At 61.4% G+C, this 16,004-nt stretch overlaps 1 protein-coding gene across 1 annotated transcript; it reads right to left on the bottom strand.

Annotated features, from left to right (window-relative positions):
- Positions 1 to 3,560: 3,560 nt before the first annotated feature.
- TGIF2 (TGFB induced factor homeobox 2) lies at positions 3,561 to 9,773 on the bottom strand. The gene is made up of 3 exons (XM_050907388.1): positions 9,727 to 9,773; positions 8,437 to 8,675; positions 3,561 to 4,631 (listed from the first exon to the last, which is right to left on the bottom strand). Exons 1-3 carry the CDS (start codon positions 9,761 to 9,763, stop codon positions 4,047 to 4,049), a joined length of 861 nt encoding a protein of 286 aa, XP_050763345.1. The 5' UTR covers positions 9,764 to 9,773; the 3' UTR covers positions 3,561 to 4,046.
- Between the last annotated feature and the right edge of the window lie 6,231 nt (positions 9,774 to 16,004).

Here is a 16,004-nt window from a genome sequence, read left to right as displayed (position 1 = left end):
ACAGGAAGCAGGAGGGGGATGGTTTGCGCTGCCACTGACCACACGTCCCTGGGGGCTTGGAGACCCTTGCGATGCATAACTTTACCTTCTGATTGCACTGTTTTGGGGCGCAGCGTGATGCCCTGCACTGCCTCCTCGCCCCAGTGATGGGGGATGCAGCTGCCAGGGAGGGTCACCCGAAGCCTTACCCCTACGTGGGTATTTTCAGGGCAGTGTTGGCTGCAGCATGAGAAGTATAAAAGCATCATGTTAACAAGGCTTTTCTGCGCTCAAGGCAATGTCTGAGCGTGCCCAGGGCAGAGCACAGGGCGGAGATGGGGGCTGCAGGGCTGGGACTGGGCTGGTGGTGGTCAGCCGGCAGGACCCCTCCTGGGAGCGCAAGTCCCAGCTGCTGCCCTGGGAGGCAGTGGCAGGGGGGCAGAGCCGTGCCTCACCCCAGGTAACGACTTCAGCGCTGTGCTGGAGGGCGAGGTTGCCGGCTGTCACCCCAACGCTCACTTTGTGCCTGCGGGAAACATCTGCCCATCGCCCCACGGCAGGGAGTGCTTGCGCCCTGCTGGGGCCCAGTGGCCCCTTCCCCATGGAGCCAGTGCAGGTCCCCGAGGCTCTGCAGCTCAGGAACCCTGAGGTACTACTTGAGGCTGCAGGAGGGGCAGGCAGAGCTGGGGGGCACCGGCTGTGTTTTACCCAGCCATGACCCCCTGTTGCTGTGCAGACCGCCACCCCCACGCTGGGCTGGCAGTCCCCTGCCCTGGCTGAGTCCTGGCTCCAGCCCCACAGGCACTCCAGCCCCCTCCCTGAGCACCCCAGCCCGCCCCGGGTGCCTCAGCCCACATTCCTCACCATGAGCACAAAGTGCCAGCAGCCCATGCAGGGTGGGGGACGCCCTGTTGCTATTCCTGTCACCAGAGTTGCCCAGGGGTTTCCCTGGAGCTGCATGAGCGAGGCTGGCTGGAGGCTGGGTGCCTGCATCCTTCCACAGCCCCTGGCCAGTGCCAAGGGGGGGTGCAGAGCCCCTGGGGTCACCCTACACCACAGGAAGCCAGGGGTGAGGGGGCTGCAAAGGGCTTGAACTGGTGCTAGCCCCCACTCCAGCCCCTGCTATGGTAGAGAGCAGGTATCCATCTCAAGGCAGGGCATCAAGCTGGCCCAGAGACTGCAGCCCTGAGCTGGTGTGTGTGGAAGACACTAGCAGATGCAATATCAGAGTGCACACTCCTAGTGCGTGCAAGAAGCTGGCCAAGCCCCCGGGGCAGCACAGGAGCAGGCACAGCAGCCCTGAGCCCAGCCTTGCTGTGGTGCCCGTGCTGCTGGTGCCCATGGCCCTGCCCTCTGTGGCAGATCAAGGCTGGCTGGGGCTGCTGCTCCAGGAACAGCTCTGCAAGACCCCTGCCCACCCTCACAGGATTCCTGACCCAGGAAACTGCGCAGCAGAGCCCCACCACGATTGTTTCTTTTTTCCTTTGCCAAGGGGCTAGCAGCGATGCTGTCTCCCTTTCCTGATGCTGGCCAGGAGGAGGGAAGACACAACTGCATCAGCCCTCTGCTGCTGCCAAGTACTTTCTGGCTCCTAGACACCCAGATCAAATGCTGTGGGAAGCAAGCACATAATGTCAGACCAAATGATGGTGGGGTAGGTGCAAGCCCGTGCCAGGCACAGGCCCTGTTTTTTCCACACCCAGCAATGTTCCTCAGACCTCTTAAGCTGCTTTGGCTGAGTGTCAGGAGGTGGGGGCTGGTAGCGAGGGAGGAGCAAGCGAGCCACCCACAAACAACATAGTCCAGTGTCATACACAGCTCATTTAAAAAAAAAACAAAACAAAACCCAAAACTAAAAAACTTTTATTTGACAACAGAAGAACAAACAAAAAGATATTTACAGTAGTTTTTTGCTCCGTAAATTTCATTCCAATAATCCCTGCCCTCCCCACGCTTTCTGGTCCATCCCCAGGGCAGCAACAGGGGTCCATGGCACAGGCACAGCTGTAGCACTGCTGCCCTGGGGGAGGAAACCACTTTGGTTTGACTGGGGCAAAGTACAGGGAGCAGACTAAAAAGCCTCTCCCTCCCCTGGGGGAGGAAACAGAACTGCAGGGGGGTGACAGGGGGAAGGGCTACCTAGAAATAAGGGAGGGAGTCCTAAAATTCAGGGCTTTCCCCAGAAAGGAGGCAGAGGGCAAAGCCTGGACATAAAATGGAGCTGGGGGAGATGAGGAAGGGGATGTTCACAGCCACACGATGAGCATCCACCTGAAGAGGTGCCCTCTGCCCAGCCGGGGAGTGCCGGAGCTGGAGCCATCCCTTCCCTGCACAGGGCCACCCGGCCAACGCGACACACTATTGGCAAACCTTCCTGCAGCCCCCGCTAGCACTCAGGAACTCCTCTCCCCTGTCACCTTCTCTCTGATGAAAAGGGGAGGGGGAGAAACACCAGTCCCCCAAATCAGTGCTTTTCCCTTCCAGGCCCCATCATCCCGCAGTGTGCTGCTCCCCCAGCACCGCTGGCTCCAACCGCTGCAGAGCACCAGATCCTGTGGACGTTATTATCTCTAGTCATGCAACTTAATAATCAGGCTAATTACCTAGGATTAGTGTTTCTCAGGATAGATAACATAGGTGTGTACGTATCACTATTTAACTTACATTTTACAGTGAAACAGCAATATCTCAGTCCCAGGACCAGCACAGCACCCAGGCTCCCAGTGACAGCAAGCGGTGCCCAGCCAGGAACTGCCCCAGAGCCCAAAAACCACCACCAGGCCAAGCTGGGGGGGCCCAGCCAGCTCCCAGCAGACACCAGCTTGTCACTAGAGGTCACCAGCACCGCACAGCCGGGCACAGCCACGCTCAGCCCTGCAGAGCAGGAGCAGGAGGGAGCGGACAGGGGAGCAAACAGGACTCTATCCCTCCGCGTTCCCAGGCCAGTTCATCAGCACTTGGCTGACGAGACAACTCTGCTTTCCAGGAACCAGGGTCTGCAGGCTGTGAGCACTGCACTTGCAGAACACCACACATGCCCATGCCCGCAACACGCCTCTTTCCAAATGTTTTTAAAAAAAAATAGAAAATAAAGAAGTTGGATACAAAATTTCACAGTCTCAGCTTTGCGTCCACCCCCAGCAGCAGCCTGCTGTCGGCCTCTCGCAGGCTCTGCAATGCGCTCTCTGTTCCGGGACACAATGTGCACATATTCAGCAGGAACTCAAGAGAAACACGGGGAAGTTGTGGAAATGCTTATAGAAGAAAAAAAAAAAAATCATATAATAAATCACAATTAAAGGGAAAATGTTTCAACAAAAAATTGCTAAACAGCACCATAGAGATTTCTACTGGCAGCAACTGTAACACCCTAAAGCAGAAGAGGAGGGTCCCATGTTTTCTGTGCGAGAAAATGCCACAGACTTCAGGTTTCCAGTTCATCTGTCCTTTGCCCTTCCCTGGGCAAGGCAGGGCTCCTGGCCAGCACAAGGTACCAGAAAGGCCCTCCACAAAAAAAAAAAAAAGGATAAAAAAAGGGGGGGGGGGGGGCCACAGGGAGAGAGATCAGAGATTTGGGAGAAAACGCTTTTCATCCATAGTCCTTAAAACAGACACCAACTTTAAAAAAAAAAAAATAAATTCTCTCTTTCTCTCCCTGAAGAAACGGTGTTGGCTGGACCCTTGTTTACAGGCGAGAGAAAAAGAAGTCAGCAGGTTTTCCAAGGGGAGCTCCACAGTAACCGTCAGTCGCGGCAGGGAGAGGTCAGTAAAGCTGCAAAGGTCTTTTCACAACGGCCAGATTGCAGCGGCCGCATCCTCCCGCATACCCGGGGCACCATCCTCGGCGGCAAGGGCAGCAGGCGGGGGGCATCTCCCCAGCGAGAGGATGGCAGGATGGGACAGTCCTTCCTCTCCCCCCTTGGCTGACAGAGACCAGAGCCCCCCAGAAGGCAGGAGTCCGCTTCTGAGATGAGCTGGTCGGGGGGTGCAGGCAGACGGGCGGCACGAGGCCGGGAGGGTCAGGCACCCCCCAAGGAAGGGCACCCTGCGGGACCCGGCCCAGGGGGTTATTTGGAGACGGAGGCTCCCGGGGGCTCAGTCTGGGGCGAGAGGGGCAGCTGCCCGCCCTGCCGCTGCGACTCCAGCTCGGCCGCCTTCTGCAGCGCCACCTCCACCAGCAGCTGGAAGCTGCTGAAGTCGTCGCCGAAGAGCTCGGGGGGTGTGGGGGGCGGCGTGTTGAAGAGTCCGCTGGTGGGGCTGGCCGCCTCGGCCCGGGCCAGCAAGGTCATGGTGCTGCCAGTGGCACCCAGCGGCGCTTTGGGGGCAGGGTCCGGCTCCGCTCGCTGCAGGCCAGGGGGCTTCTCCCAGTCGGGGCTGTGGGCGCTCACCACCGTCAGGTTGCTGCCCAGCGCCTGGGCGGGGTGGCACAGTACCTGCGGGCACACGGACATCGACAGCACCTTGGAGGCCCCCGCAGCCGTCACGGGAGGTACCACCAGCACCCCGGAGCCGGCAGCAGCCCCCCGCGGCAGGGCCACGTCACCAGCTTTGCCCCCTCGGCGGGAGATGGTGAACTGGTTGGGGTCCTTCCCATCCTTGCGCAGCATGTCGGGGAGCAGCCGCCTCCTGGCATTGATGAACCAGTTGCAGATCTGGGAGGAGAGAGGGGTGCAGTGCTGTCAGCGCGGGGCTGCCATGCATGCACAGCGCCAGCCGGGGGGGCAGCAGCCCGAAGCCAAGCCAGCAGAATCCCCCCCCGGACCCAACAAGCAGCTCCCACGCACCCCAGCAAACACAGCTCTCCCCCTCAGCCCCTCACCTCCTTCCCGTGGGGCTCCAGAGAGGCAGAGCTACTCCTGGCAGGGGTTGCCCAGCCACCCACGGAAACCCCAATGCCGGCTGCTTCCTGCCTGGCACTGCCTGCCTGAGGCGGCCCCTTCCTCCCTGCACCCCTGTCCGGGCTGCCCGCGGTGCAACGCTCCCACTCAGCCCTGCCGGCAACGGTGCATGGGTGCCAGCCCCCCACGGCACCGCCGGCATCTGCTCACCATGTCAGCACACCGAACAAACAGAGCCTGGGCAGCTTTGGGGCCGAGCGGCCCTGCAAGCCAGAGCAAGGCTGCACAGAGCCGCTGGAGCCGCAGCGGCTCTCAAGCAGAGCTGCCCGCTCCCTGGGAAGGATGGGCTCAGCGCCGTCCCCCCACCGCAGCCCCAAAGTCCCGGCAACTGACTGTACCCAGCCGCATGCACATAAAGCGGGGTGCAGCTCCCAGCAGCCTCCCGGGGGGCTCCTGCCATCCCCCCAACCAGAGGCTGTGGCATTGCACAGAGCCAGCTCGGAGTCCAGCGGCCTCCAGCAGGTCCCCGGTCTGGGGGGAGTTTTCCCCTCTCCAGGCAACCCACCCCGGACGTCGGCGTGCCCGGCCACGCTTCACACGCTGATGCCGGTGCCAACATGCTGCCGCTCTGGACGGGAGCACTGAGGCTGCCCGGAGCAGACAGACGGCAGGACAGCAGCATGGATGGAAAACCCTAAAAACCATCAGCTCACAGAGCTGCAGCCCCCCATCCCCTAACAGGGCGGCAAGGACTGCGGCAGTACATCGACACCTTCCCATGCCTCCTGCTGCCGAGTGAGGTTACAGCTAACTTTAAAGGCTCTTCCAAACATCTGCACAACAAAGAGGCAGAGCTCTGCGGCTACACCTCTGGAAGCCCCTCAGAAACACAGCGGCCATGTATTCAGTCTCGGCCATGTATTGTTTCAGCATCTTTATATAAAATGCTACATTAAAATAACTGCCTTCTTCCTATAAAACAATTAGAAGAAAATAAATCGGGGGGAAAAAAGTGACTGATCTTTCCTAAATCAACAGCTACGTAAAATATTTCCCCTGGGGAGAGAGAACTGACCACAACTTCAATCACAGCAAGATCTCAGTTGTCCTTTTTTTGTTTCTAAGACAATATTTGGCATTTAACACCCTCAAATACACCAGTCTCACCCCCTTTTCCCTCCCAAACACCCTCCCTTGTAAGCCTTAGCCGGGTCCCCTTGATGTGATCTTGCAATCCCATGGCCATCAACCACTGTAATCCCCAACCAGAGGGCTGGACTCCCAAGAAAAAGCCCAACCAACTCTGCAGCGCTGAGAAGCCCCCCAAAATCGTGCCGGTCCCCCCCTGCCATGCTCCTTCCAGCATTCAACTCCCTCTGGACAACGCGGCACGGAGACAGGCACACAACAACTACCAGTGACAACACAGGACACCGCATGGTGTCACCCGCCTGGGGAGCTGGGATATGCCTCAGCTTTGAAGCAAGCAGCTCGCTTTTGTTTGGGTTTTGGTTTTTTTTTTTTTAAACACGGCCATCGCTTGGCCCCACCACCAGCGCACACTGGACCGTCACTTTGGGCAGCGTCTGTCCCCACCATTGCCGCGAGAGCGGCATCCCCTCTGCAGGGAGCAAAAGCCCATCCCCACAGGAGAGCACGGGCTTGGAAGCCTGCTGTTGTCCGGGAAGCCTCGCCAGGAGCAGGCACCACTTTCTTACCTCCTGACTTTCTGCAAGGGAGACACATGGCTTCCCGGTCTCCCCAGAGAGCCAGGGTTGCTGCACTCCTGATCCCTGGCCGCCAGCGCCTGGCTCCAGCTCCCCATGCCGCCGGACCGGGCAGGGGGATGCACAAATAAACAACCGGGGGCCAGGGGCTGCAGCAGAGCCCTGCGCTCGAGAGGCTCCTGGAGGGGTCGGATCAGCACTGACGGATCAAACCCCGTAGTCACTCCAGCCTTGCCATAGGGTGTCCCACACCTCCACCCCAATAGGCTTCTCCTTGTCAGATGGAGCAGCCCCCACCGTGTCCTGTTGCGTCACCTCAGACTGACAGAAATCCGGGTGAAAGCCCTCAGCTGGCCCTGGGAAATGCCACCGGGCTGGGACCCCCTGCCTGGGGGGTACAGGGGCAGCCTCCTCACCAGGCACACGCTGGCTGCAGGGGGTCCCATGGGGCAGACAATGGCCGGTGCACGGCAAGGCCACACCTCAACACAAGCCCATGTGCCTGCCAACACCCTCCTTGGTCCCAAAGAGCTCAGGGCATGGACAGCCGGGCACCTGCCGGCCCCACTGCCGCAAGCCCTGGGGTAAACCCCTGCATGCCAGGCACCGCCGTGCCAACCCTGGTCCAGGACAAGCCCAGACTCCCACAGCCCCGAACCCATCGCTGCTCTCCCCACCACTCTGACTCAAGCCCTCCCAGGACCACCAGCCTCCCCTCAGAGCAGCTGCCCGGACACAAATCTGTTGCACAGCCAGCATTTAAAGAAATACATTAAAATGAAAAAAGTTTGCCTTGCCGGCCAGGAAGAGGGAAACCAGACAGCCACTGCCCACACACCGGTGTCTGGGCCGTGGCCGGGACAGCTGGCCAGGACTGCGCTGAGCCGCAGGGAAAGGAGCCAGAGGTGCAGAGGAAGCCCCAAGGAGAAGAGCTCAGCTGCAAACCCGCTGGCCCTTGCCTGCTCCCCTGCACACAAGAGCTGTTTCCCACCCCGCTGTGCCCCTAGAACCAGAGAACAGAGCAAAGCCCCTGTTCATCTCCCACCCTGCCAGGCTGGGAGAGGGGGGACGGGGCCCTGGGCACACAGGGGTCCCCCTGCCTGGAGGCCGCTGGCCTTCGCGTGGATCAAAGGGACAGGCAGCTGCAGGCCGGTTCTCCCTGCCACCCTAACAGCAGGCAGGGTGAAAGGCAAAGCTGAAAGGAAAAGCACTGCGCACCCCCACTGCTAACCAGGGCTCCTGGCTGGGCACCCATCACAGCACCCCAAGGAGAACATCAGCCCACAACCAGGAGTGGGGCAGGGGGACACCTGCCCAGGAGCACTCAGCTGGGCTAGGCTCCCCTTAATGCAACTGGTGTAACTGGGGCCAGGTGGGCCAGCCAGTACTTAGTGCTGCTAATGGCCCACCTGGGGTCAAAGCCCAGCCCAGCCCAACTTCTCTCTCCTAAGATGGTTGTCCCCTGCCCAGCTCTGCCTGCAGGGGGGTGGCAGCCTTGGCCCCTTTGCTGGGGGGTGCCCAGGGGAACAGGATAAAGCAGCACCCCCCTGAAACCCTCCCACCTGTGGCAGCTTTTACGAACAACAGGGTATTGCTTAGTTTGTCCCCATCCCAGTTCCTCCATCTTCTGGCCGGCCAAAAAGCTCTGCTCCAGCACTGCCATGAAACTGGTCCCTGAGGCTCAGACCTCTCCCAAAGAGGCTGCCCACACGCAGGTGGCTTTGCTTCCCTCCCGTTCCCTCCCTTGCCTCCTCGCTGCCCTTCAGAGGCAAGTGGTTCCAGCGTGCCAAGTCCTTTGGGATCTTCGGTGGGGTTCTCCCAGCCTGGCCCGGCCCAAGCACCGTGGCAGAGGACCCAACGGCATCCCCAGTGTGTGGGGGACTGGCTCCTACCTGCAGCACAGAGAGGCTGGTCTGCCCCGAGAGACTGAGCTTCTCCTGCTCGGAGGGGTAGGCATTGAAGCGGTGCTCGTACAGCCAGTCCCGGAGGATCTTCACGGACTCCTTGGGGAGATTGCCCCTTCTCTTCCTCTTGTTGGACTGCGAGGGGTCCGGGGATGTGGCGCTGTCGTCCTCCCCGAGGTCGCTATCCGACATGGTGGAGCTGCCCGCAGATCTCTCCTGGTTAAAGCCTGGCAAGGTGGAAACCAAAGAGCAGGCATCAGGCAGCGTCCCGGCCAGGGGAGCGTGGGGGGATGCAGCCACAGACCTCCCCCCCCCCCTCAACCGCCTCGAATGTGGGGGGTGGCTCACCGCCTCCTCGCCCGCCCGGTAGGGGGGATGATCCAGAGGCAGAGGCCCCCCCGGGGGGAGGAGAAGCTACAGGCACCGCTGGAAACAACAGCCCACCCCACGGCACTCGGGTTCGCCTAAACAGAGCCCCTGGAGGTCTGCGGAGACTGCACAGGCGTGAGCCCAGCGCACGCAAGCGGGGTTCAGGGGGAGCCACTCGCAGCGGGCAAGAAAAAAACCAAGCCTTTGGGGGGGGAATTAAAAATAAAAGAAATCTCAGCAGGAGAAAAAGGCCGGGGCTGGGAAGTCGGAGTTGCTCGGGGGAGAAGGAGCCACGCGGGGTCATTGTGCGGCGGGGATGGAGGCGGGGGGCGGCGGGGGCGACTTCTCCGCGCTGCTGTCAGGGGCCGGGGGCTCGGCTCGGCGGTGCGGGCCGGCCCGGGCCCCGCCGCCCCCGCCGCCCCTCCGGCCGCAACAGGTAGCGCGGCGCCGGGGCGCCTGCCCGCCGCGGACACAAAGCCGGGGGAAGCGGCGAGCCCCGGCCCCCCGCCGCCCCCCCCCCCCCCCGCCGCCGCCGCCCGGGGAGGCGAAGGAGAAAGAAAGAGAAGCTGGAAACTCGCCCGCGGCCCCAAACCCCGCACCCGGCAGAAACCGGCCCAAAAATAGCCCCGACCAAACAAACAACATCGGCCAAGTTCGAAACGACGCGGAAAGGGAACAAAACCCACCCGAGCGCGCCCACCCGCGACTCCCACAAACTTTTCATGCCGGGGGCGGCTCCCGGCCCGGCCCGGCCCGGCCCGCACAAAGGCGGCGGGGCCGCGCTCCGCTCCGCGCCGCCCCGCGCTCCCCGGCCCGGCCCGGCCGGCCCGGCCCGGCCCGGCCCGGCCCGCCGCGCCCGCAGCCCGGCCGGGACTCCATGTTTGCCGCCCGCCCCGGCTGCGCTCTTACCCCCGGGCCGCCGCCGCCGCCGCCTCGGCCCTTGCATGGGCCGCGCCGGGGTCGCGCCGCCGCCGCCGCTCCGGTGCCGGTGCCGGGGGTGCGGCGGGACCCTCCCGCGGCGGCGGGGCGGGCGGCCGAGGCGCGGCGAAAAGTTTTGGGTGGGCGGCGGTGACAGATGCCGAGACAGAGTTCCCTTTGTTCCCGAGGAGGCAGGAACTCGGCCGGGCCCCCCGCCCCCGGCCCCGGCCCGCCCGCCCCCGGCTGTCACCGCCGCGGCACCGGGCAGCGGGCACCCGAGCCCCCGCCCCGCCGAGCGCCGGGCCGGTACCTGGCGGCGGCGGCGGCACCCCCGCCCGGAGCGGCCCCGCGGCGGGGATGGGGCTCTGCCCCGGCTCCCGGACACGGTGCCCGGCGGGAGGGAGCCCCCGCACCCGCCCGGCCCCGTGGGCTGCGCTGGGCCACAGAAATGCCGCGAGGACCCCCCCTGCACGGAGCTGCACCCCGGCACCCAAACAGGGGCAACCCGAACAGGGGCACCCGCACAGGGACACCCGCCCGTGGGCACCCGCCCAGGGACACCCGCCCAGGGACACCCACCCAGGGACATCCACACAGGGGCACCCACCCACGGACACCCACCCACGGACACCCACACAGGGATACCCACCCAGGGACACCCGCCCATGGGCACCCGCCCATGGGCACCCACCCACGGGCACCCCCACAAGGCACTGCACAAACTCTTTCCCCCCAGCCATGTTAAGGGTGAATCCTGTAACAGAGCACCGAGGGGTTGCTGGTGTCTGCAGGCAGGGAGCAGGCAGGCACTGGTTGCAAGGCCAGGCCTGGGAACAGGAGCTGCTGGGGCGGGCGCCGGTGACAGCCCCAGGGACCTCAGACCACCCTGAGGCACCACCGGTGCTTCATTTGGTGGCCTTTTGACTTACTAAATGGGAAATCAGAAGCTCAGCACATCACATCCCATGACAGTGGAAGGTGTTTCAAAGCAAGGGTGGTGATGGAGGAGGCATCAGGTGGGACCTTTGCCGTGTCCATCACCAACGGGCCAAGCGAGGTCTTTGGAGGCCTTACTGGGCTGCCCCTGCCCTCCCTGCGCCTCTCCACTGCAACAGCAGAGCCCAGGGTGACCTTTTGAGTTCTGGAGACCAAATCGCCCTGTTTACACGCAAGCATGCTGCTGGTCCAGGATGTGGCTCCTGCAGGATTTCCCCACCACGTGCTCCGTGCCCTTCTGTGATGTGGGGCTGGGTCACACCTTCACCCTCTGCCAGATGCTCAGGACAGGCGGCTGAGCAGCGCTGAGTCCCGAAGGGGACGCATCCATCATCTCCACCCTGGAGCGATACCCTTCATTGGTGGGAACCACAGAGAGAAGAGCTGTTCTGAGCAGCGGTGCCACGTGCCGTGGGTCAGGCACCCTCTGGGCTGTGTGGACGATGCGGTGAGAAACACAGACTGATCCCTTCCAGCTCCTGCGATGGAGAAGGTGCTGCCACGGGAAGCCAAGATGACCCTGTCCAGCGGCCAGCCCAGAGGGGTGCCAGCAGAGAGACCCCCCCCCCTCTTGGGGATGTCCTCTTTGGGATGTCCATCCTTCCTCTTGGGGATGTCCATGCTCATCCTTGCCAAGCCAAGTACAGCACGCGTGTGTGCATCCCCCCAGGGACCTGTGTGCTCGTGGGGCACAGCAGCCCCAATGGTCACCGGGTCCTGCTCCGTCTTTCTCCAGGCAGAGCTTGTTTGCAGCGGGTGTTTGATGGCACCCTGGTGCAGGAGCTGGCCGTGGGGCAGCTCTCCCCTCCCAGGCTCCACCACCTTTGCAGGCTGTGCTGCAGCTTCCCCTCCCTCCCCTCTTTTCTGCTTGCAGGGAAAAAGATGGGTATCCATTCGGGTCTTGAGAAAGGCTGCAAAAAAACTTCCTTTATGGTAGGTTTTTGGTCTGTGCAAAGCAGATTGCGTGGGGCAATAAAGGATCAAATAGCAAAAAAAGGAGAATTCCTTAAAGCATTTCTTTAGTTGCTGCTAAATCTTCAATGTCCTGAGTGAAACTGTGCCCCCAAATTGCTATTGCTCTGTTAATGCAAACGCAGCATGGGCTGGTGAACCACAGGCGAGGTGTGGGGCCAGCCCTGGGTGCAAATCCCGTCTGCTGGAAGTTTGCACCAGTGCATGGTGCATCCCCTGCCCCAGCCAGCCTCTCGCACTCAGCTCGCTCCTGCCTGCAAACCAGGGCCGTTGCCAGGCAGGGTGCATTCATCCTGCCTGCTCTGCTCCCTGCCCGGGCACCCAGCCTGTTCCTGGTGGGTGACACCGCAGAGCCCTCCTGGCAGCTCCCCGGGGCCCATGTCAGCCGCTGTGCCCGGGCAGGACTGTCCTCCTGAGCAGTCTGCTTTTGCTCCCACCCTTTGAAAAAGGCTGCATGAGTCTTCTGCCTAACTGAGACAACCGGGAAATGGTCCCTGGGCTCAAATACCTGCCCAGGGCTGGGCCATGAGCCCTCCTGCTCTCCCTGGGCTGCAGATACAGGTAAGTGTGGAAGCAGCTTTGGAAAAATCCCCCTGGGTGCCTGAGTGCAGCATGTGGGGAGCCTAAATCCCTGGGCAAACCCAGCCTGGAGCGGGAGCCAGGGAGCTCCCAGCAGATGGGGAATTAGGAGCCTTGTGGGGCGAGGGGCCAGGGCAGGGGCTGTGGGGCATCTTCCTGCCTGCTCCCGCTAAGGGCTTGTCCAGGCTGAGTCGTGTCGTGTCGTTCGTGTGTCCCGTCCCGTTCCCCGTCCCCCCCCCCCCCCCCCCCCCCCCCCCCGCCCCGGCAGCCGGCCCTGCAAAGTCTGGCCAGGCCTATTGACATGATAATACTATTAAACTTCAGCAATTTGAAAAACAATCAGCCAGCAAGAGCCCGAAGGGGGATGCTGGAAAGCCCAGGCAGCCTCCGAAGGCATTGACCTGTCCCGGGCAGGGCTCCCTCCACCCTTTGCCCACCCTCTGATATTTAATCTGGATTTTTGGCAAGGAAAATTGGATTTGTGGTCGGCTGTGTCGGCTGTTGGCTACAGCCCTGCCCTTGGGGCCTGGCTCTGGCTCTCCAGCAGCGGGGATCCTGCTCAGGGCCACCGGATTCCCCACAGGCTGGGATTCCCCCAGTAAGACTGGTCCTGGGAGTGGTGTTAACAGGGCTTTTTTACTGGTTCGTAGCCTGCCTTTGCTCTGCAAAAGCCAAGGCTTGCTGGCCTTGGGCTGGAGTTGTTGGGGGGGGGAACGATAGCTGGGTTCGTCCTTCCCCTGCTCAGGGATGGAGTGGGAGCCTCGGGCTGGTGTGCTCCTTCACCCACCTCCGGCAGAGCTTTAAAGGCAGGTTTGAAGGTTTAAAAGCGATCGCTGCCTGCTCGGCGAGGAGACCGACAGTTGCGTTCGAGTGCCAGTAAGGGCTGGTGTGTGCCGGCTGGGCACCAACTGGGAACAAGCAGCGCCGCAAAAACACCCAGTGTCCGACTGTTCGTGCCACAGCCCCGCGGTGCAGGGCTCAGCCCAACTCAGCTGTGGCACAAGCTGCTTCACCGCCTCCAGCGCCGCGTGGCTCTGCCCGGCTCCAGCGCTGGAGCCCCACACTTGGGCACCACAGCCCCTCCATCTCCTCCTGCCCCTTCCCGTGGGGCAGCTCTGCCGTTCCCGTTGCCCTTCTCGGAGACCACAGGGCAGGGCAGACCCTCTCTCAGTGGGTACTGCCTTATCCTTTGCCTCTTTGATAGTCCCATAACCTGCATCATTGGACATGGAAACAGGAGCCGTGGTGCTCTGAGGACATCAGGATGGAGCTCACAGCGCTGGAGAACAACACTCCTGGGTCAGGGTTTGGAGGAAGCCCCCTGGGCTGCATAGACAGCTCTTGTTCAGGCTAAAGGAGGGAATAATTCCCATGGGGAGAGCTGAGACAACAGGAGCTGCCACCCAGAGCACCCAGGGCTGCTCCTGGGCCCCTGGCCGGGCTGTGTGTAACAGCAGGAGCAAGAGCTGAAGAAATGGGCCAACAGGAACCTCATGAAGTTCAACGAGGAGAAATGCAAAGTCCTGCCCCTGGGGAAGAACAACCCCAGGCACCAGGATGTGCCAGGGGCTGCCCAGCTGGAAAGCTAAAGCTTGCCGGAAAAGGCCCTGGGGGTCCTGGTGGACACCACACTGAACACGAGCCGGCAACGTGCCCTTGCGGCAAAGGCGGCGAACGGTGTCCTGGGCTGCGTTAGGAGGAGTGTCACAGCGGGTGGAGGGAGGTGATCCTTCCCCTCCGCTCTGCACTGGTGAGGCCACCCCTGGAGCACTGGGTCCAGTGCTGGGCTCCCCAGTACCAGAGAGACAGGGACATACCGGAGAGAGTGCAGCGAAGGGCCGCAAAGGTGAGGAAGGGACTGGAGCATCTCTGCTACGAGGAGAGGCTGAGAGAGCTGGGACTGTTCAGCCTGGAGCAGAGCAGGCTCAGGGGTATCTCATCGGTGTGTATGAATCCCTGGAGGGAAGGTGCAGAGGGGACGGAGCCAGGCTCTTCTCAGTGGTGCCCGGGGACAGGACCAGAGGCCGTGGGCACCAACGGGCACACAGGAGGGTCCCTCTGAACATCAGGAAACACTTTTCCACTGTGAGCAGCTCTTTTAGATTGACCCAAAAGGATGGTTATTTTCTTAACGTGGTGCCCCCCTGCCCCAAGCAAGCGCTTCTGAAATTAAATGTCTAGTTTTAGTTTGGTGCTATTTAATACCTTTGAAATGACCGAGTCAGGTCAGGTCGACCTGCTGGCCACGCTGCTTTTGATGCAGCCCAGGATCCTGTTGGCCTTCTGGGCTGCAAGCGCACATTGCCAGCTCACGTCCAATTTGTCACCCACCAGTACCCCCAAGTCCTTCTCCGCAGGGCTGCTCTCAACCCATCCAGCCCCCAGTCTGTGCTGGTACTAGGGATTGCCCCAACCCAGGTGCAGGACCTTGCACTTGGCCTGGTTGAACTTCATGAGGTTCACATGGGTCCAAATAGTTTGGGGGTTTGCTGATGTTTCTTTCTCCCTCTTTGGATGAAGCGGTTGACCAAAGTGGATGAAGTGTTTTTGGGGAACGCACAGCTGACAGCACAGAACTGCCCCATCTGCTTGTGTTGGTGGCACCAGGGGCCTCCCAAGAGCATCAGCTGATGGACGATGTGAGCCGATGTGATCAGACGGGCTGCCCTCCGGCCTCTGCACCGCTGGAAAAGCCGGGAAGCCAACAGCTGAGCAAAACCAGGGGAAGGGGCTCAGTTAGTATCAGGACTGAGAAAAAATAACGAAGCGTAGAAAGGGCTCTGAGCATTGCTGGATGAACTGGCATGCCTGCCGGCGTCCTGTCTCCCACCGTGGCTAGAAGCAGGTGCTGAAAGAGGGTGAGAACAGAGCCCGTGGGAGAGATGCTCGTGGCCACAGACACCCTGAGCCAGACATGGCTCCTGCGTGTCTGGTGATGCCCATGCGCAGCCCAGGGAGGGGTGGGAAGCAGCACCATCCCCACGCTGCCACCCCACTCCCACGTCTCCTTGCCAGGCCAGAGAGTTCAGCCTGCCCGGGGCCTCCTCGGATGGAGGCTGGTCCGTGCTGCCAAACCTCCCAGTTGCCCTTCTCAGGACACTTCCACTTTGGCTCTCTCTCTTTTTTATATTCAAGGTGTGGGCAATAAAAGGACGTAGGCAACGGCCGAACAGTGGTCTCTCTTTTAATCTCCTTTCTTTTCCTAGTAATTCCTAGCATGTGATTTTCTTTCTCCTTTTTTTCTTGATTTTGACAGCCGCTGAGCTCTGACCTTTCCTTGGGGCTGTCTCGGGGCACTTGGAGCCTGTTGTCTCACCCGTGAAGTCAGAGTTGATCTTCCCCATGTGCTTCACTTTCCATCAACCCACCTACGACTGCACCTGCATTTCGGTGCTTTTCACTCAGCCTCTGAAGTCCTGCAAGACAGCCCCATCTTTCTTACCCAAATAACTTCTTGATCCACCTGCAAAGAGCTCCAGGAGGTGGGGGAGGCAGGACTCGGTTTTGCAAGGGCCATATTTACTCTTCCCATACGTAGCCCAGTGTCCACTAACAAAGTTCCTCTACTTTGCTGGCATCAGGGTTGAAGGATGCCCTCTCCTGAGAGTCCTGCAGTGTAACCACGGCCGTGCCGGTGAAGGGGGCAGCTCAGACCCAGCAGCTTTAGTAGCTGCTTGAGACAGCACTTCTGAAAGCCCCACGCTGGAGCAGCTCTCTGCTGG

Source organism: Gymnogyps californianus, chromosome 17 (genome assembly GCF_018139145.2).
Source record: "Gymnogyps californianus isolate 813 chromosome 17, ASM1813914v2, whole genome shotgun sequence".
In the NCBI taxonomy this organism is placed as follows: Eukaryota; Metazoa; Chordata; class Aves; order Accipitriformes; family Cathartidae; genus Gymnogyps; species Gymnogyps californianus.
Note: the sequence above shows the minus strand (reverse complement) of the source record. Positions and strands in the feature narration are given on the sequence as shown.

Bases quoted from the DNA above. Each gene is read 5' to 3' on its own strand.
- TGIF2 (XM_050907388.1), bottom strand. From the start codon at position 9,763: ATGCAAGGGCCGAGGCGGCGGCGGCGGCGGCCCGGGG. The intron at 8,676-9,726 runs GTAAGAGCGCAG...CCACCTTGCCAG, and splicing joins GCGGCGGCGGCGGCCCGGGG to GCTTTAACCAGGAGAGATCT. The intron at 4,632-8,436 runs GTAGGAGCCAGT...CTCTCCTCCCAG, and splicing joins CCAGCCTCTCTGTGCTGCAG to ATCTGCAACTGGTTCATCAA.